The sequence below is a fragment of the Poecilia formosa genome, unplaced genomic scaffold (genome assembly GCF_000485575.1).
Source record: "Poecilia formosa unplaced genomic scaffold, Poecilia_formosa-5.1.2 Scaffold9, whole genome shotgun sequence".
NCBI classification, from domain to species: domain Eukaryota; kingdom Metazoa; phylum Chordata; class Actinopteri; order Cyprinodontiformes; family Poeciliidae; genus Poecilia; species Poecilia formosa.
This window is the reverse complement of record NW_006799948.1, coordinates 933,151-955,297: the sequence shown is the minus strand read 5'-3', so window position 1 is coordinate 955,297 and position 22,147 is coordinate 933,151. Positions and strand designations below refer to the sequence as shown.

Sequence of the window (22,147 nt, the reverse complement as noted above, 5' to 3'; positions counted from 1 at the left end):
AGCAGGCTTTAAATATGGAACCTGCAGAGAAAACAGAGACTGTGAGGGAGGAGAAGAAGAAGGACAGCAGGGAAGGTGAATGACAAGTAAGGAAAGACAGGATGAATACAAAAAAGGAAAGAGAGGAAGGACATATATAAAAGAGGGAAAAAGGAAGAGAGGAAGGAACCAAGGAAGGACAGGTAGAGAAGTAAGGACACAAGAAAGCAACAGGGGAAAAAATGAAGGACAGAAAGAAAGGAGGGAGGAGGAAGGGCAAGGAAAGAATCAAGAAAAGTAGTGAGGAAGGACAGAGGGGAGGAATAAGGACACTAGAAAGCAAGGAAGAAAAAAAGGAAGGATATAAAAGAGGAAGTACAAAGAAAAAATAAGGAATATAAGAAAAAAGGAGGTAGAAAGGAGACAAGAAAGGAAAGAATGAAGAAAGGAATGCAGGGCACAATAAGACGTAAACAAAAGGAAAGAAAGAAGGGAAGGACGGAGTAAGTAAAAGTAAAAAGCCAAAAGTAACATTCATATATCTAAAACATATATATAGACCATAAAGTGGACAGTCAAACACAAGGATGTTTAAAAATAAAAAAGATAAATTGCATCTTTTCATTTACCTAATTAAAAATGATTTTAAAGCAGAAAAGTCTGTAGCTGCTTTTTAAAACATTCAACTGGATCAAGGCGACAGAATCCATAACTTAGGATTTAAAACATCCGTGTCCTCTGGCCTTGGTTTGTACCACAAACCAGATCACCAGGTGATCCATCAGGAGTCATGGGTTTTTGTGATTCCAGTTTTATTGGCCTTTGTTTATGTTTGTCATTTAGGTCTTTCTGTATTAGTTTGTTCCTTTGTGTTGAGTTTGTTAGCAAATAAAGGCAGAACAGCAGATATTCTTTGGGAGGCGAGACACGACCAATGAAGAACAAAATGGAGGCGGAAGGACACAAAGGAGAAAAATCCCATCTCTAATCTGCAACATTATGTGCAACATGTGCAGAATTAGTGTGAATTTATAAGACAAACAGACCTTAGATGCTCTCCTCGGATACATAAAGCTCAAGCTCTTAGTCCATCTTCAGCTGTTGCCCTCCATTGGTGCCGTCTCTCATAAATCTGCCAGGAGTTTGTAAAACATCCAAGAGCTTTGGTAATGAAAGGGGCCAGACAGAAGCAAGGCTGAGACTCCTCTTGAATCCCAAACACTGGAGCGATGCTTCCTGGTCCCATTAAACTGTGCCAAGGTTAAACAGAGGAAGAGGGCCTCGAGGAAAAACAACCGACAAAACGTGTGGGGAGTTTCTTTGTGTGTGTGTTTCTCCTTGGTTATCTTTGAGCGAGCACCCATGAGGCAAGTGTGCCTTTGGAGATGGAGAGTAAAAGTGAAACGGATGCACTGTAGGCTTATTTCCAGAAGAAAAGTAATACAGTGAGGTTGTACTGAGGTCAAGCAGGTGAAGAAAAGTGTTTATTACTGCGAGATAAGATATGAAAGACAATAAAAGAGCTTAAAGCGAACAGCAGCTGTACAAGCAAGATGTCTTCTGTGTTTTTCTCTGCGTGTCAATCAACAAATGGAAATTAGAGAGGCACTATAGTAGCATCAGTGTGTGTGACTGCCATTCATAATTAAAGGGCCAGTAGTATGTAAAATTGACTTTTCTGAGCTATTTTTGAGTTATTCCCTCATCAAAAACATATCTGAAGTGTGGCCTTGATTCTTTCATGCATGTTTGAGAAATCCAGTAATCTCCCTTGGCAACCACTCAGCTGCGCAAAACACCTGATTAGACATAGCACATAGCTCCGCCTTCGAGGCGCAGCTCCTCCTCAGAGCTGCAGTTTCCATGCTTCTGAGCTTCCGCCTCAGAGTTCCCGTCCCCGGCAAATCCCCAACTCGATTCCTTCAGACTAGCCATCAGCAATTAGCAAACACCTGGTGGAACTGCGTATCAGCTGAGTTCATTATGAGCTACTTCTCAGTGAAATGTGAGTAACAGCGTTATTAAAGAGTTAATAGAAGAGCGAAGTTGCAATGACTTCCTGAAGATGGAGTTTCAGAAAGAGCAGGAGTTTTTAAAGAGACAGAGGCCCAATTTCAAGGTGTTAAAATACAGTCAAATTTCTTTTAAGTAATATATTTTGTAGTCGCAGTATTTTTATAACAACTGAAGGTTTCTTGATTGTGCCATAAGATGGCGCTATATGCCTGGAAAATACATAATAGTGTCCCTTTGACAAAATACAGCATTTTTCTCTGTTTTCATTATAGAAATCTTAGTCATTGTCTAAAACTGATTACATTTTTTTAAACTCTTCATTTTGCTTCTTTAATCTGAGGTGATAATTTACACATTTTCAAATATTCTCCTGTAATGAATGCTTTAAATCCAGTTGAATGCAATTAAAATTGCAGCAGACTTGATAAAATTTCACAAAACTGACAACAAAAGAAATGACGATGAAAAAAAAAAGAAAAAACAACTTTGCAGAAATGTGCATGCTAGCTCATCACAGACACACATTCAGACTTACCTCATAGACATTGAACTGGCTCTGTCCTATAGAGAGCTCTCTGTAGCTGGTGCTGAACTCTCCAATAAAGTCATGGCTGCAAGGACAAATGAAGAATGAGAGACGGTTAGGACTGTGGAAAGGCTTCACCACATCACATCTGGTGTTCCTCAGGGCTCTATTCTTGGCCCACTTTCATTTAATATCTACACGATCGCATATTTCAGAGTATTGCATCATTACCTTTGCAGATGATGTCATAATATGAATAAGTAGAGGGGCCAGATTTCCTCCAGCATGCAGACAAGACAATGAAAGTCTTGATATGGTCTCTAAAGCTCCTACTTGTAATGTAGTGCAGCATATTGCCTCACCCTTAATGCAATATCTAAATGACTAAACATGACAGCGTCGTTTTAATTCAACGCCACAATTATGCAAAAAAAAAAAAAAACTAACTAAAAATCCCATTTTGTCAGCAAAGAATATGAGAACTTCACACTGTTCCAGAGTAATTACCTGCCGTCTCGGTCCCAGTCGTAAACCTCGACCTTGATTGTTCTGGTGGGAGAAGCAAATGTAAAACAAAGTTTTTACCTTATTGAGTCAATTTACACCACCAAAAGCAAAAAATTAACAAAAAATTATTTTATTTTTTAGAGAGGCAGAGCCTTCCTGATGCTCATCTTTACTTCAAAATGTTATCTACCTGCCCTTTACTTATTTTTGATAATGTTCTCTTGTCACCTCAAAATGAATCCGTTTCTCTGCGTCGTTATATCTTATGAGGAAATTAGAAAACAAAAATAAAGAACAACCTGAAAGGGCTTGATATGTGATGCTATCGGTCCATCTACCAATATCTCTAACAGAAGAATGGCTTGTAGGGAAGGGCATGGAGGAGAGTGGGGGCAGAAGAATAAAAGAACAAGCAGCAAATTAAACCAGAGAGAGCCCTCTGCACTCAGCCGGAAAGAGTGACGAGCCTCTCGGTTAATTTAGTTAGTCATTTTGACAGAAGAAAGTAGAGACAGATCTCCTGTGTTACGCTGCACAAGTCTATAACTAGACAGGGGACTTTCCAGACTGTGTTCTGAACTCACACGGAGCTCGTTCTCTAAAGCATCTGAGTGATATCTAATTAGAATCCGAACCCTGGCTGAACTTTTCCGCCTTGCAGAACAAGGATGGGAAATGTAAGTCCTCGTTAGCTGCTGAGGAGAGCCGGATGCGCTTTACAGGGAAAGAAAAAGTCGGGAGCAGGGAGCGGCGACGGTCCAGGCCGACGCTGGTTGAACGGCGCTCCCGGTTTTCATCTCCTTTTCCCTTAAGACGACGACGGGAGGAAAACGTCTTGTCGTTCGGAGCTTTGATGATGCAACATGAAGCTGTGATTGAGTGCATGTGCAGAAAGACAGTCCTCTGTTTTCCAGCTTCAGCTCGCCCTTATCTCCCGTCTCAGGCTGCAGGCTCACGTGTGGCAGCGTTTGTGCGCCGTACATGCAGCTTGCCGAGTCTCCCGCTGATAAGGCATGAAGCAACTCTGCTCCAGCAGTAAGCTTATTGGACCAAACTGAGGATCAATGCTGCTGTCTGTTAGCTCAGCAGAGATAAACCCTGTGGCGGGCTTCTTTGTGCCCTTTTCACTACTAAGCTGCTATAGACACAAGAGGATCTATCCACTTATTTGTTTTCTTAGTTGATAGAGTTGAACTTCCCCTGAGATGTTATGTAACCAAGGAAGCAATGTAACTGAACGCAACTTAACCATTTTCTCATTTTTACTCTCCTTGTTGAAATCAATCACAGCTGGGGAACTTTTGATTAGTAATCAGAGGAACTCTTCAAAATGGGAAGGACAAGAGAACATGCTTGTCAATAAATCAGCTGCAAGGCAACATGTACAATTGGAGTGGTGGTTATAAAAAAAAGATTATGCTGCAGCAATGCAAGATGAATTTATTTCCAAGGATAAAGATTTACTATAAGTTGCATTTGCCGCCACTCTTCCTCGACTGTGAGAGTTTTGATAGCAATCCCTCGGGTACAGACGCTGCGCTCTGTACCTACGAGTTAAGACTCCAAATCCTGTCATTCAGTATATTTTTAACAATAAGTGCCGCTGACAGCTTCTCCATCCTCTGCACTTCCACAGTCTGATTCACAGAAAGCCAAGGAAACCCGTTTCCCAGCAGATGTACGTGTCTGCAATCCTCCACAGGGTCAATTCCAGATTTATGTTTGTACTATTTTGAACAGATCAGATCTTCCGAGCTGTGAGGGTATCAGAGTACAGGTGGGTGAATACAAATACGTGAAAAAAGCAATTCAATTTTTTATATGTAAAAAAAAAAAAAAATGTAAAAAAAAAACCTTGCATTCCTTTTCTTTTGTTTCACCGTTATGAGAAATGTGCTAACATAAAATCCCATAATTGCAACATTTGTTACATTTTAAATTGGTGCCGTTTGCTTTCACATTGCACTGGCAAAGAAATCCAAACTAATTGAAAAACCTGTGGCGCTGCACCAAGAACCACTGAAGGAAACGGCACAAAAACCTCCAAAGAAGACATGAGCGCACCTTCCTTTTTCTTAAAATGTAAACAAAAATGGCACAACGCCAGATTTGAGTGATTGTCGAATTTATTTTTTGTCTTTGGTAAAAGACCCTGAGCAATTTTTCCCACTAGCATTAGACTCTCAAGCTTGTTCTGGTTGTATTTACCCAGAATACCCTGCACTATAGTTTGCAGAGTTCAACTGTGTCTTCACACCTCCTCCAAACAAATAAGGCTTTCTAGGCCAACGAACCGGAGCTTTATTAAGCCGGACTAAACGGGGCTCGTGGGGAAAAAAGAGGTTAGAATCAGACAGAAGAAAGTTTATTTCCCCGTTTTCACTTGTGGCAATTTTAGGTCTCCTTCACGAGGTGCACCACAGCTTCCATGAAACTGCTGCAAAGTCTCCCCTAAATGTCGTCACCTCGGCAGGATGTTTATGAGAGCTGACAGGAAAGCTCTTGCCTAGAGTCAAATGAGTTTCATCATCATCAGTTTGCCCCTCCCGAAAAAAAAAAAAAGAGTCCTGCATTAAGAGAAAGCAGCTAATCGCACCATTTAACACTGCGTCTGCACAGCAAACGGTGGTGTAGACAAGGTCTGAAGGACTTAAAAACATTAATAAATACTGCCAGAAAATATTATTACCGCTCACCAATAAGTCTGAAGGATCAATCTGAATGCTAGTTGGTTTCACATAGAGAGCGACAGCAGTCATTATTTCTGCCCCTGTGGTGAAACTGTTAGCAGTATTCACTTTTTCTGCTGGTGATCCCGAATACTTTCCTCCGCTGCTCCTCAACACAATGCAGAACATGCATTTTTCATGTGGCGGGGAGCCCTGTTATTTACTTTCCACTGACATTATCTTTCCAGAGAAACGGAAACACTGTGAGACACACGTCTCTGGCAGGTGAGCATTACCAGCACTGTCACATAATGACGGCTCTTGTCATTTCTACGTGATCCTAATAATAGCATAAAAAGAGGCTTTTATACAACTATTACGTGGGGGTTGTTTTTATAAACAGAGCCAAAATCCAGTCTGAAGAGGCCATTAGCAGGAACCTGCTGCTCATTAATAAGGGTTCTTAAAACTATTTATTCCTCTAAAGATTTTTGTTTTGTGTGCAGTACTGGGAAAATATGTATTGCTGTTCAAGATGCTTGCAGAAGCAGCGGTCTGGCAGCCATAACCCCAGGGAGGTTTACCTGTCGTAATCCCCGTTGCAGAGAGCTCTCACGGGGATCTTAAAGGCTTGCCACACGGGGTTCAGAGTGTTCTTCACCACCTCGGTCTTGTGGCAGATGGTAAACCTGGAGAGAAAGGACGACAAGAGGAAGGAGGTAAACGTGACCCAGAAACCCAAAGTGAAATCAAGTTACTGAAGAGTAGGGAGGGATTCTGATTGGAGAAGATAAGGATTTTCAATAAATCAATAAATAGTCTTTGTGACCAAAACTGGATGATTTTCACCATAACCAACCCTGACCACTTATCAGATGATATCTTGACAGTTTCGTAATAGAAACACAGCTATTAACAACACTCTTTAGTGTGGATGTTGCAGCTGATGGAAGAAGAATCAAAGTTAGACGTTTTTATTTTTAGGGACGTCGGACGTTCATTCAGGCTGCTGGTGAAGAGTTCGACTTTGTTGGGTCATTTGAATCGTTTTCGTCTTTGCTGCTATTGCAGTTTTGATCATTTTCATTTTTCCAGCCAAAAAACAAAAAGGAACTACAGAATATCGATTCATACCAGCCGAGGGGACATTTTGTTCAAAAGGTGTTGGAGAGACCTGATCGAACTGTTAATATAGAGTAACCCTAAAAAGATAACAGTAAGACATATCTTACATGCTAGATTTGGCAAAGTTGGCAACCTTAGTTAAAATAAGAGCTATTCCAATTGACAGCATCTGCTACAAATTATTTTGTTTCTGTTTTAAATGCTCCCTCCCACACAGAGTGACATCACCTCTGCTTCTAAGTAATTGGATACTGCATTTGTCTTCCTGGGTTTGTTATTCAAATAGTATTTTGTCAACCTCTCTGTGGTATTATAGGATAACTGAAAACTATTGAACTAAGTAAAATATCACACAGAAACAGACCATTTATTGGGTCTGCTACACTTTTTCTGGTTCCTACGAATCTTTTTTGTTTCTATTTTGTTATTTCTCTCAATTTTGAGTAAATAAATTGTTAATATAGATAATAACCAATAAAATTTAATGCAATTCTTGAAATTAGTTTTTAACGTGAGCTCTAAAAATACATTACCTCTACTTTTCCGGATTCAAATGTTCAAAGTACAAAAACAAAGATTCAAGATGAAGTTATGTGATACATTTTTAAGAGAAAAAAAATATCTGTTTCCTTGCTACATTTTCCTTTCTCTCAAGCAAATAATTAATTCAAGTTCCAGACGTTTCCAGCAGGCCACAAAGTAACGCCGATATTTGTTGGAAGTTTTAATATAATAAAAACAACAGCTTCTTACAGCTTTAAATCACATTCAAGTTGCCATGACATTTTTTAAACAACTTTTCCTGTTTCAAAGATTTTTTTACGCCCCCACTCACACACCATCAGGAAGCAGAAAAAGAGGTAATTTCATGAGTCCCTCAGAGCACAAAGTCTTATCTGACTTGTACCACACTGCAGGAAAACAGAGAGCGCCAACAGAGCCGGGTCCAACACGCACACCTGTAAACTCTGTGTGTGCTGCACTTTTCCCCAACACACACAATATGTTGACATATCCACATGTAATTCACACACGTTTACACGGAAAATCAATAAAAACAATTTCTTTTGCAGGGAGGGGTTCAAAACCCAACATGAAAAGGGGAAAAGAAAGTGAAGGAGGGAACGTGAAAACAGGACGGACGGATGGGAGGAAAACTCACGTGCCGTCTTCGTTGCTCCTGTAGAAAACCAGGAACGGGTCCGACTTGCCAAAGAAATCCTTCTTGTCCAACTTGGTCCCACAGAACTGCATCATCACTGATTCCTTAAACAAAGCAAAGCGTGTCGGATCAACCAGTGGGACTGAAAAGAAATCATTTACAGTAAAAATACATGACGGTAACTGCATGAACTTCAGTGACCTATAAAACCCCAGAAACCACCAGGAGCAGCCATGAAGCTAAAAATGCTAAAAGGATTTTCCAATGATATAGATACAACAGTCATTTAATTGGGTTCATATCTTGTTTACGATCACATCTGAAGTTTTTGGAAGGAAACTGGGACAGTTCCAGTAAAACTGGAAAACTTGGATGTTTAAGACGGTCAGAAAATGCTAATTTAAGCCCAATTTTGACGCTTTAATTAGCTTAAAAAGAATAAAGAAATAAATTTCAGTCATATTTAGGTCTGAACTTTGACTAGGCCATTCTGACACGGGGATGTTTTGATGTGAATCATTCCAATGAAGCTCGAGGTCATCTCCATGGATATAAAAGTTTTTTTGCAGTCTCCAACTGGTTTTCCATACTGCATCTGACCCATTCACCCCTGACCCATGTCATTCATGAAGTTTTCCAGGAATTCCACAGTTTTCCATGTAAACAGAACAAGAAGTTTACTTTTGCCACTTCTTGTGTGCCGAGGCTGCTGCTGGCTGCTTTCCTACAACTTCACTGGTGCATAACAAAAGAAAAGGGCGTCATTTTATTTAACTGTGACAGTCTGAATCCTAAAATTTATTTATTTATTTTTACTGATAACTTGGGAAAAGACAGTTCCTGCTCAGTTATTGAACCCCAGAAGTAATTAAGGGTGTGCTGAGTAAAGAAACTGGGACAGCAAGGATGACAGATGAAAAATAAATAGCACCAGGGAAATACAGGGGGAGGATCAACACATTTTTGACGTAATCCCTTAGAAGAAACCTTATTTATTGATTTGAACAGTGCTTTTCTTTTGTTGTTTTGCATTTGAATAAATACATTTCACAGTGTGCTATGCAGATGGTAAAATAACTCAATTTATCATCATTTCAGACAAACTTAACACCAAGCATGAGGATGTTTGTTTTTGGTTGATTATTTCTTTGTTGGAACAAAGCCTCTTGGCAGTGAGTTGTGTAAAATTGGAAAGGCTCTTTATTTAGGGATAACTAATTATGAAAGTGCCTTTGCAGACTGAGCTGTAGGGATGGTGGGTTCATGCACATGTTCGTTCAATTGGGCTGCAGAAAATAAAGTCTGCTTTTGAGAAAAACCCTGTAAATTCTAGACTAGCAGGTAAAAGTAGTGCACAAAAATCCGTGTAGCACGGCAAAGTCCTAGCGCAAAAATTTGCGTGACAGGTGGACGGAGCCTGGTGCTGCAAGGTTGGAGACCTTGTCCTGTTAGACGACAGGGCCTGGATAATACCCGTATTAAACAGACAACTGAGTCCGGCGACGACAGGTGCTTAAATTCTGTAACAAAAGTATGTTTTCTTTTTTTTCCCCAAAAATCTTTCTCTTTTTTACTGTTTATTCAATGTCACATGCTGTTTTTATTTTGTAAAGCACCTTGAAATGCCTTGCTGCTGAAATGTGCTATACAAATAATGATTGATTGATTGAGAAAAACAAGATGCAACACAACAAAATGACATTAATATTCAATCGTACAAAGATACAAGTTGAATGACGACTAATCTGCTCATTTGGGAAAGGTTTCTGTTATTTTAGTGTGAATAAACCAGAATGTGTGTGAAAGCAGATCTTAAAAACAGAAAACCTAAAAGGCAAAGAGCTCCAAGAAACCAGTTACTCACTCTGCAGTTATTCAACTCCTCGGCTTTCACAATAATGGTCCCGCACTTCTTCCCTTGAATGCCTCTGCAGACAGACACACACAAAACGCGATTAAGGGTCAAGGGGTCGCAATCGCACACAGACACAGACCTTGATTTGATGTTTACGTGACCTGCGCCCTTCCTCCTGCTGTATAACTCGCCCCTTAACGGCTAAGGACAGAGACGACAATGATTGGAAAGATATCCCGTACTTCCTGAGAGGATTTTCTATCTCAGCGGTCAGCGCAGTGTGTTCACTGGAGGAGCAGTCGAAGGGAACATCGAGTTTGTTTGATGACAACGAGGAGGGATCCACAGATATCCAGCATGAGGTCCCAGGCTGGGTGCCAACCTTCTCACAGTAGGATGGGACCTTCCATGTGTGCATTGAAGCCTCAGCATTCGCCTGCCTGCTTGTACACAGGCCTTACTTACCGACTTTAGAAAATGTTTCACTTGGGAAAATGACCTGTCGTATATTTTTATCTGTGAGTTGTTGTTGTTGTTTCAGAGGCTTTGGTTTTGATTTTACTCTTGCACATCCAAATAGGGGTTACTGAATTGAAATGTAATACATTTTCCCAGGTATGTTGCTCCCGTCAATAAATAATATGTGCCAAAACACAAATATTACAACATTTGATTGATGCACAAACCAATAAGCACTTTCTTGGTGCAAAAAACAAACAAACAAAAAAATAAAATTAGCAGGTGGTTGTTTCAATTCAGTTCATATGAATCCAAGACAATTTAGCTGAAGAGTCAAAATCATGTAATCCCAGTTGGTTAAAACCCATTTCTCCAATATTGCCAGCAATTCCTCATCCTAAGCAAACCACGGGGAGACCGAGATTATTTACCACTTTGAAAATATATTCAAAGAATATCACTTTCTTCTTTTTACTTTGTTGATTCCCATCTTCCTTTGGCGTTATTGAAATCAAAAGCTTGCAGCTGCTTCACAGTTTGTGTTTGCAGTCATTCAGGGCTTCAGGAACAGAATCTGTGTTTTACAGGTGGGACCAGAAACTGGATTATTACCTGGATCTCATTACCATGATGTTTAAAATTGTTCCCAAACAGGTATAAACGAAGGCTATAACGTTTTGAATAGCAATCCATAACTTCTTTAAGCACTTATACCATTGTCTATAAAGAGAGTTTATTGACAGATTAAAAAGAAATGTTCAAATACCGTTATAAATAGAGCAGCCACTGAAAGCGACAACTTTGTCGAAAGTCGAGCCATAATTTCAATAAACAATCAAAGTGGATTATGAAGTAATTCTATAACAATCAAATCAGTAAATCACGAGTAGTTAAGCACGATTTGGACAAGTGGGAGGCAAAAGCACATATTCTGAGCAAGCTTCCAATCTGACTGTGATGACATCTGCCATGAGAGACCCATCTGGCAGAAATTGACTGAGGCAGTCATTTAAAAAGCCCAGAATTGGGGTCGAAGACCTCTGCGTCACTGTAATTCAAAATCTCCTTTTAGCGCGGCGCAAGGAGCTGGGAGGAACATCCTTTCAAAATGGCAGAATTGTCAGGAATGAAATAGATCCTGGGACCCAGTGAATTGCAAGGAGGAGGGAGTGCTCTATTGTTTCCAGGGAGCTGAGGTCACATCATTCATATGCATTATGTGTGCAAAGAGAAGGAGGGATACACAGGCTGGAGACAGGAAACAATCCTAGAAAGAACAGTAGCAAAAATAAATAAATAAATAAAAAACATTTCCACACATCAACAATGTTTGATTTCTTTCAATTCTCGAGTCCCACTGATTCATAGCACTAGTTTGATGAAATGAGCAAAACCCACAACAGGACTAATATGAACATCACTTTCTCTGTAGCATAACCATTATAATCGAAATGTTTTAGGAAACTTTTAACCTTAAAAGACCTAAAACGTTCATGCCGTTTAGCAGGAGACTTCCTCCTAAAGCAGGGCTGCTGCCGTTCGAAACATTAACAAAAGCGTGCCCATGGATTATTAATCCCATCTGTTAAATTATTTCCACATCCAGATGGCGGACTGCAATTTCGGATGCACCTGGTTCAAAGCTGACACCTGGATGTGACTTTAAAAGGAGGGAAGTGCCACAAAAGTGGCAGTGAGATTCCTACATTGAGCATCAAGCGTTGGTTTGAACTAAAACCCATCAACTTGTCTGAACGATTGGCTCATGTAAGTCACAGTTTTTGGTGTTTTCCTCAATATAAAAATTGTCAGAACATTAAAGAGAATCAGAGATGGCCTCCCAGTTATTTTCTATATATATTAAACATGAACATGGATTGATCCAAAAGGTCTCAAATCTTTCTAATCCATTAATAAAACCCATCTAGTCAGTGATTCTGAAAAAACAAGAAACCTAGCCTGCTAATGGAGCCGTCCTCAGACAGCTGAACACGACATAAGCAGAGGATTAAAGCAAACTGGTCTCTTACTGGTGAGGAAAAACAGCAGGAGCTGTTTTGTGGAATAACATGCTAACTGCGTTCCAGGGTGAACAAATCAAAAGCCAATCACTGCAGATTTTAGAATTTCAATGGTGCAAAATTGGCATGTTGGGTTTCAAGTTGGTGGTTCTGGTAAAGAAACGTATGTTTTCCAATTTTGTATTCATCTGATTTAGAAGTTGGACAATTACTAGGGATGCTGCAAGATGGAGCAACGCATGCCTTCCACCAGAAGATTCAATGTATTTAAATGGGATTTTAAGTCACAGAGCCAATTAGCTCATATTTGCTAAATGAAAGGGTAGTCATTCGTCCAGCAGCCTGTCGTGTTTTTGAGTTAAAAAAATGTTTCAAGTTGACATAAAATGTGAAAATATCACTTATGTGTTATCAAAAGTTTGAAAGATTGATGCTTGAACACCAACTATAAAGTCATTCAAACATTTTTTTTTAAAAACTTAAATAAGCAATGCCTAGCCTGGTGGGGGCACCAGTAAAGCCTGGTGGCCCGCCAGGCTTATAATAGACTGGGGTAAACCCTGGTGTATGCATGTCTACCAGCTCTGGAGACTCACTTGTTTTGCCTGCCATTCTTTGCAAAACTGTCAGTTTGGATGGCAAGCATCTTTTGTCACACATTCCCAACTGGATTTAGTTCTGAACTTGGACTGGACCGTTCAAAAACATCGACTATGCCTTCTTCTAAACCATTCCACTGAATATCTGACTGTTTAGGGTTGATGTTGAGCAGTAGGACCTAATTGGTGTTTGTTAGGGTTCGTCCTCTATTCAGCTGTTTTCCAGAAACCCAGAAATGTTTTCCTTTCACTGGATTTTCAATGCGGTTTATGTCAGAGGTATGTTGGTGATTAAACCAAGAGGATTAATACACCGTATCTCTAAATTAGACATATTTTAATGTAATCTCCCCACAATTATATGCAAAGGGGAGGAAAAAGAAAACACAATCCCCCACAATCTGTGTCTCTATGACAACCCAGCCGAGCCAGGAACCCCAATGACGGGTCATGGAATGGGATTCCTCCGCTAGTTATATCTTTCCCAAGTCCTCGCCATTCCTCCTCCATATCCGAGACAGCTGAGGTCATTATTCTGGCTGACAGATCCACCTCGAAATGATATGTGGGCAGGAAGCAGAAAGATTGTTCAGCTGTGGGACGAATAATGAATCTCACCGTTTTGCCTTGTTTACATATACGAACTGAGACATTGGCACGCAAACCCTTCAAGAAAAAAAAAGGAAAGTAATGCACACACTGAACTAAACGGGAGTGTGTGTGTGTGGACTTTTGAAAATAATTGTTTTTCTAACATAAGATATTTAATGTTATTCTTAAAAATACCGACATTTAATAAATATAAACAGAAAACATACAGGAAAAAAACGAGAAGCTACGCTAAACGTGTAAACACAATCAAAACAAGATAATTGTTTGGCATTTCCTGACACCAAATAATTTTATTTCCCAAAAATGAAAAAAAGAAATTGCCCTACTTTCATAAATTAAATGTATACCTCTATGTAACACAAAATACAGCTCTATTTTTGAGAGTAATGTTTCTTTAGTGAGTGGGTGGGGGGGATTCCTTTTCATGTAAGAAACGTGAATTTTTTATATAAATGCCAAGTTGCTTTCAAGTAAATTGCTTTCCTCTGTTCAGTTTATAAAACACTCCAAAGTTAAGGAGTGCTTCAGTGATACGTCTAAGCTCTCCTGTGTGTGAGATGGATGTGTGTGAGGAAGTGCTGCGTACGCTCTAATCAAGACGCATGGTTTTGCAATCAGCATCTAGCAAGAGACGGCTAATTAAGTCTGGGCCGCGTCTGGGCTCCGGAGTAACATGCATGCATGTCGTTCTCATTATATTCCTGACCAAGGCAGAGTATCTGAATGAGTGATCAGTTGTCGTTACAATAGCATGAGGATCCATCTATTCTTGGTCATGCCACGACACACGAGCGCAGCCGCTCACACACATTTCCCCCGCCCTGAAAAAGCAGCTCGTAATCATAATTCTCTCCCACAAAAAGACCCCTGACACAAAATCCGTGTCAGAGCAGAAGCATATAGAGGCATTCTTTGTCCTTGTTTTTTTTTTCTTTTTCTTTTATAAATGCTTATAATCAAGCTTCCTTTCACAGCGATCAGCCTTTCCCTGCGTCCTTGTTTCTGAAGCCGTCACCCGCCTTGCTTTCAATAGCTCACCAGAGTTTGTCTTTGACCCTGTGATGAAGCTGCAATAATTATTAACCAGTCCAACTTTGGAAAAGTGTCCCACACCAGAATCCCTTCTGCCAAACATTTACACTCGACACGAACCAGGCAGATAAGTGATGTTCTCCTGGCAACGTCCAAACCCAGATTTCCCCAGGCAGGAAGGCATGAAGGATCGCTCCAGAGAACATTTCTCCACTACTTTAGATCAATGCTTTGTAGTAGACTGGATGCTGTAAGGTTTAGATGAATAGAAACTCACCTTAAATCTTCCTTCTCTCTTCACTTCACCGTTTCTTCCCAAACATCTCTAATTCTTTACCTCCGGAGCATCGCAATAGCGATTCTTCACTTCCGTTCAAATCCAAACGCTACACTATTTGTTAAAGATTGCTTACTCACTGCGATCACCTATTCCTTTGCTAATGTGTACCATTCTAATTTGTTCTGCTGCTCTGAAAGGCTCTTCTAGCTAAAATTTATTACTACACAAAGCTTACTACTGATAGTTTTTTAGATAATTTGTACTGTCATCATGTAGCAATGACTGTACAGAAAGTTTGTGATGCTCTGTACCTCCGCATCCATCCAGCCCTGTAATCATACATATCACTTATTGGTTGAATTGCTGATGTCCCCAACTGCTCAACTGTGCAATCCAACAATTTACATTTACGACCGAGTGTCACTGTCCTCTGAAAATATTGTACGGGACTAAATAATCCCACATACTTCATCTGAACACATCACAACCCATTGCTGTTCCTCCTCCCTCAGAGTCAAAGAGAGAGAGAGAGCGCCACACTCTTCTGCAGATGACCTCCTCCATGGACGACGATGTTACAATTTCCATCCAGGAGTTCGTAGCCATTTGACAGTCTTATAATTATATATACAAATGCATGTAATTTGTCACCACGTCAGAGGAGTATCAGAGATGTTCATGTCTCCAGTAGATACAAAAAAAACAAACAAAAAAAAAAAACGGATAACGAAAGCTAAGCAAAATATCAACAAGTCTTTTGGAGTGCATTTCTGCATAAAAAAGGGGCAACAAACTTCTGACCTATTATGCAGAGTTCTGGGTGAAATACATTTACCATCTTGTGTCGCCAGAAGTAGAGGTGGACGTCTATCTGCAAACAAAATGATGCAAATTTTGTCTAAATCAACGGGAGCCAATTTCAGCACTTTGAATGAAGTATGTGGAAGCCCTAAATTCCCTTTTAGCTCATTTCTGATAACTCTTTGATCTAGTTGACTTGTGAAATTCTTATATCACAAGAATAAAGTGATCTAATACCGAGAGACATAATTGCTTTCCCTTTTGAATACTTTTAGTAGAATGCAGGAAGTTACTTTGAATCCTAAGTTGTCAAAGCACGTACAAAATGTGACCCTGGTGAGTACGAGCTGAACCATGGTTGACGGGAAATGTTCTGCGGCAGAAGGTACAAATTAGTGTCACAAAAAGCTGTGTGTGAAATGACGAACACTGCAAGGGCACAAAATGAGCACCACCTCTTATTTAAAAAGAATCAGACGATCAGATACAGATTAGTCGCCTGTTGCAACAGCCCTGGAGAAACATTAGACAATCTCCTGCAATGGTATCAAACAGTCTGTCTGCACTGATGTGAAATTACATGGGTGGCCTGCCAAATGTTTGAAGTGGCTGACACAGCAGGGCACATGGCCCCGACTTCTGGCTTCCCTACTGGTGGAGTCGTTCCTGGCAGCGTTTCAGAGTCAGGTGGCGTCTTATGCTGCTGCTGCGATGGACTTACACCTGTTTTTACCTTTTGCATTTTTTTTTGGTTTCCCACCGGTGGACCTGGGTCCTGAAAGATTTTTATTTTATTTTATTTTTACCTTTTGCATTTTTTTTTGGTGCAAAGCAGAGATATGGGCTTTCTTTTTTTTATTTTTTTTTTAAAGACCTTCCTTTTATATCTGCCTGCGATCAACAACAAAAATAAACTCACGGTCAAAATGTCACAGCAACGGAAAATCTGAGACCATGAAGCAAGTGTGTCATCATTAAAAAGGCAGTTTGAGTCTAAAGTGAAGAAATGTAGCACATTTGGTGAAAAATCAAATCCTGACACGTTTTTGACATGTGACTGTTGATATTGATGAGGATTGTAAAACGTAGAACGAATTGTATTGTGTCAACAACATACACTGACACAATACAACTAACTTTTCAACTTTTGTAGAAAGGTTGCAGCTCTTTTCTAGAGCTTCCACATTTTTTTTAAAGATATGCTAATAAAGTTTACTGCTCTTTAAACACTAACTGTCAAAGGTGTTCATATAACTATCAGTTTACAGATGGAGTCATTTTGCGCATTTTAAAATGAATACACCTTCACTAGCGCGGACAGAGCATGTGCGTAGTGTTGAATTAAGATTAATTAATGTACTTTTTGGGTCTTTTTTTAAACAATATTTGAGCAACAATGTCACTGGCCACCTGAGCAGATAACCTGACTATTAGTAAATCAAAAACTCAAATTAATGTCAGATTTTAATTTTTTAAATGTAGTAGCATTTCTGTTTGAAATAGGAATCGGTAGCATTTCTGTTTGAAATAAATTTGATTCATTTGGGTTTGACATTTTTGTGTAAGAACCCTCAAACTGTGGTGGTTTCACTAACGGTTGTCTTGCGTTGGCAGCAGAGTGCAGCGAGACACTTCACCCAGTGTGTCCTGTCTTTTGTCTTCCGTTGGTCTCTTTCTCTCTCTCTCTCTCTCTCTCACACACACACCTCAAGCCCTACTGGATTTTGATTGAACAATGTAATTAGTTATAATTAGCCCTTATTAAAATTGTTAAAGAGCCTCCCCCTGTGACTCTGGCTGCAGGTGAGCATCTGCAGAAGTCTAACAGACATGTCTATACAGACACAATGCCTGTGAAATGACAACTGCAACAGCTGTTGGGCTCCGTGTCTCAGTTTCTTCTGTTTCTGCACAAATCAAACTTGAATTTAATAAACTCATTTGATTCAGTTTTTTTCTCTCTCTCTCTCACCAGCAGTAAGTGACATGAGAAACGCAACGTAAATGTTTCCGACTTTGATATTTTACTTTTTCGTACTTTGCCTCCCTGTCAAGATGCATAATTATAAGACTGTCATACATAGCACGGTTAGCAGGGTTTTTGGAGAAACAAAAGCAGTCAGTAGTAGCAGACAGCTAAATTGGAACAAAAGAAGATAAGATGAATGCAATGAGATATCAAAATCTGAATTTTAAATAGAAATGAGGCTTAATATTGAAGCCAACATTTTTGAAAAGCCACTTTAATTCTCTGGCCAACCATAAAGTGCATTAATGCTGGGTGACATCTTCAACTCCAAAGCAAAAATGGCCTGCATAAAAAAAAAATTAAAAAAAAATCAAGCCATGCATGCTAAAAACACATTTCATATGTTTGATTCTCTTACTGTAAGGCAGTTTAAGATGTTTGTTGAATGTCTGAAATTGGTTGTTGGATTTCATGCCACTGATAAACTCATATAATTGTGAAATGAAATGAGAAAGATGAGTAGTTTATTTTACAAACAAAAAACAAAAAGTGTGCTTCCTTCCTTTACTCTAACAGCTCTAAATAAAGTCTTGCTGAATTGCCGTCAGATGTCACCAAATTAACAAGAGGAACATTAAAGAAGCAGTCAAGATGCTCATGATAACTTTGGAAAAATCCAACAAAAAGGTGTGCACAATTTTAAGTTTAGGTTAAGGAGGTTACCCCTCCTTTGTTTTACTAATTTAGCGTCATAAATTATGATTGATCGTGAGGAGGAGAGAGGTTTGCTGGAAGCATCCATCAGGGACGCCACATGTTGCACTCTGAACCTGTAACTCCTTCAGCAAAACGAAGTTACGATCAACTCTAAGCTTTAAGTGAGCAACTAAGCTCAAATAAGCTCAAATTAAAACAAAGGCAATTTCTAGATGAGAGCAAATTACTCCTGATGAAGCTCATTTAGCGTTTTGTTTGTCAGTAATCAAAAACAAAGATTCTCTGACAACACACTCAGACAAATTACAAACAACGAGGAGTTGAAGTCTGCTCTCCAGAGTGAAGGGTAAAATAATTTACTTCTCCATGAATGTGTTTACATCAAGTACCATCAGCATGGGATGATACTTGATGGGAGATTTTCCTTCAATTTCCAGCTTCGAATAACCTTATTAAGCTTGATGTACCAGAGGTCACCGTGACGCAGGAAGTGCCAGAAGTTTCCATGGTGCATCTCACTCTCTCACAAGCTTGTGCAATTTCATTTTGACTCGCTGTTGCGGTGCATTATGGGAAATGAGTTCCATAACCAACATAATGGCAGACGATTAATAACAGATATTAAAATGATCTCACAAGCCTTCAGCTTCACATGTTTGATTAGAAGAGATTGTGCAGACAACCCTCTGCCTTTAGGAGCCAACTTTGTAGAATGAAGAAAGACTAATTGCTGTCCGAAATGAGAGATTAGTAAAATGAAAGTCCTTGATGCTCGTTAGCATATGACTGTTCTTAGCTAACATCAGTTGTAGCTGTCATTACATTTCTGTGTCAACATAAACTGCTTATGCAATACATGGCATGTAAGTTTAATCATTTAAAAAGGTTCTGCATCATTTACACAAATTTCAAGTTGAATGTCTTTTCCTTCTCATCTAATCTGTTAGAAATCACCCTATATAAAATGACATTTAAATCAATAAGGTCACATTAAAAACTAACATTTTATCGCCTCATATTAAGTTGTGTTACATTTTACATTTAATCTAGCTGAAAACATTTTACTTCAAGACGGTTAAACTGAACATAGATTCCATCAAAATTTCATTCCCTACAATTATATGCACATTTAACAGCTTCCAACACACTTTATTCTTATTTCACAGAATTTAATACTTTAGTCCAATTCTGTGAAAATTGACTTGAAACTGATGAATCCAATCAGAATCAAATTTTAAATCTGTGTATACAATTCAGCACAATCACACTGATTGCATTTAATTACAATTTGATTTACTTCTTCCGATTCCATAATTAATGATGATTAGTTCCACAATGTAGCAGCATTGAAACTCCATATATTGACTGAATGCTTTTTATTAACATTAAAGTTTAGAACATTAATGTACAAAAAAGGGCATTTAGCACCATAAGAATCTGATACCAGCACAGGATGCAAAGTAAGTGCCACTAAAATAATAAGTGTTCAGCTTTGATTGCAAAAAAAAGAAAATAAAAAAAACCATCTATATTTGTATCAAGTATGTGTATGCAAGTGCATATTTTTAATTAGCAGCTTCTGTAACTCTGCACTTTTTACCTCAGTTTCCCCAGAAACAGCAGCCAAGAACACAACGCGCTGAAAAAAAAGTCCAATTATAGAACATCATCAGAACTCGGTGTTCTTCTCGCAGAAATTAATGTGCACAAACTAGATCTCGAAAAAGGTCTATGTCCCTGATAAAACAGGAACATTTCCAGCCACTTTCTCATCACACTGACGATGGAATCACGGATGAACTCCTCTCAACGAGTCACCTTGTTGTTCTTTGTGTCGAACATTAAAGCGGATGAACATGTACATTCTGCTGCCAAGTAAGAATGAAAGCTGGGATGAAATCCAATATGCTTTGGAGGTTTTCTTCTTTCACAGGTAAAGTGTGATTGACAGACTCTTCTGATGTTGCATACAGTAACCATCAATCACCTATGGTGAGACTAGAACTGGTGTTGACGTTTCCTGCTAAATCGACTCACCCAAGAGGCTTTTCCAAGCGACTGCCCAGCGATCCAACCACCTCTCCCAGGGTGCAGTAGGCCTGGCCCAGGAAGTCCTGTGGAATCAAAGAGCAAGTGAATATTATTGACATGAATTGCACAAACATGCAAACACAGATGGCATTTTATCAGAAATTAAAAATGTTATTTCAACAATTCAGCACAAAAATTAAAAAACAAATCTTAAATGGATTTTAGGATACAATGCCCCTCTTTTGGGGCATTGTATCCTAATGCAATGCCCCATTGCATTCCACTCAACTTTCTGGTTCAAACTGCTTGGATATAGCACTCTCAGTGCCCAAGTTTTGCTGCTTTCCCTAAATAGAGCATCAATAACTGTGTGTTGAATAACTATTATAAAAACAAATGACATAACAATATCACTCACTGTGTAATGAAACCAGATATGGTATGAGATGCACTTTCTGAACTGAACTACTGACATAAATTTTCTTCTCTAGTTCTACATTCTAATTTATGGAAACGTACCCAGTACCGTACCAAATATAAATATGGACATTGTGCCATATATATATTTAGGAGTCTTATCTTAATTTCACATTTGTGGCTTTCATGGAATCAAAAGTTTTAAAATGCAAAATTGTCTCATTTCTCTTTCTTAAACCAAGAGGTGAAGCCATTTGTCATTTTAGTGAAGCGCGTCTAATTTTAGCTGAGAACAGCTCTGAGCAAAACCAACATAATGGTCTCATTTGCTATACTCATTAGCATCTCCTCTCAGCTTTTTTTATTTTATTTTTGGATATCTATCATCAGAAGAACAATTTCTTACATTTTCTAGATAAAATAAAAACACATCTGCAAATGTGTTTTATGATATTTTTTCCCCTCTGTCTTTGAAGAGAAAATAACAAGCCGCAGAAGAACCGCGGCAGCTGCCAGCAGGGGGTCCATCAGAGGACCGGCTGTGTGCTGATAATGGCTAATTACAACAAATAGCAGAAACTGGTTGGGGAAATAAAGTTAAAAGAAAAGCTATTTCAACTCCAATCATCTAGATAACACTGATATATAAAGCAAAGAAAGTTCAAAAGAATGAACACTGCAACATGAAAAAAAAAAGAAAGAAAAACTTGTACGAACAAATAAAGTAACTTTGGTAGAAAGTACCACCTTTAACTTAGAGACCATGTTTCTCTAAAGTACTTGCATCTGTCAGTTAAGCTTTGAAAAACAACATTTTACATTTGTACCAATCTATTTCATAGCTATAAGAAATTAAAACGTAATTATTTAGAAATGTTACTGATTTGTTCACAGATGTTTTTCTATTTTTATTGCTTTTATCGATTCACCATGATCAACACTTTTTGGCGTCTTGGACAAAAAAAAAAAAAACAATCTGAAATGTCAAACTGAAAATTGGTTCCTACAAAAGTGACAAATAAAACCTACATCAACAACAAAGATCCAGCCAAATGGTGTTAGTAGTGTCACAATGTGTGGACCAGAGATCATCTGAGTGTGTCTCAAGTCATCCTTACATTAAAATTTTGGTGTTTAGAACATTGATCCATTGGTTAATCAGTATTCCTGGCTACTATTAGCAGCATGAAGACAAAAGAAAACATCTAAAGTATAAGTCAGGGGATGAATAAAAAAAAACATCCTGTGGAGTTCTTTAGATGGTCCCAACTTTCTCTAATACTAATATATTTTTTGTATACATTGTTAATATTTAAGATCACAGCACTTTGGGACAGATTTAAAAAAAAATAATACTGGTACGTTCAGCA

At 38.9% G+C, this 22,147-nt stretch overlaps 1 protein-coding gene across 1 annotated transcript in view; it reads right to left on the bottom strand.

The window, feature by feature from the left end:
- Positions 1-22,147, bottom strand: part of LOC103155875 (copine-8) — a 52,907-nt gene that overhangs the window by 17,091 nt on the left and 13,669 nt on the right. Inside the window, exons 5-10 of the mRNA XM_007577764.2 lie at positions 20,367-20,443; positions 9,849-9,912; positions 7,985-8,088; positions 6,282-6,386; positions 3,029-3,070; positions 2,531-2,606 (exon numbers count right to left, since the gene is read on the bottom strand). Of these exons, the coding sequence (XP_007577826.1) occupies positions 2,531-2,606; positions 3,029-3,070; positions 6,282-6,386; positions 7,985-8,088; positions 9,849-9,912; positions 20,367-20,443 (468 nt within the window). The remainder of the gene's footprint in view (positions 1-2,530; positions 2,607-3,028; positions 3,071-6,281; positions 6,387-7,984; positions 8,089-9,848; positions 9,913-20,366; positions 20,444-22,147) is intronic.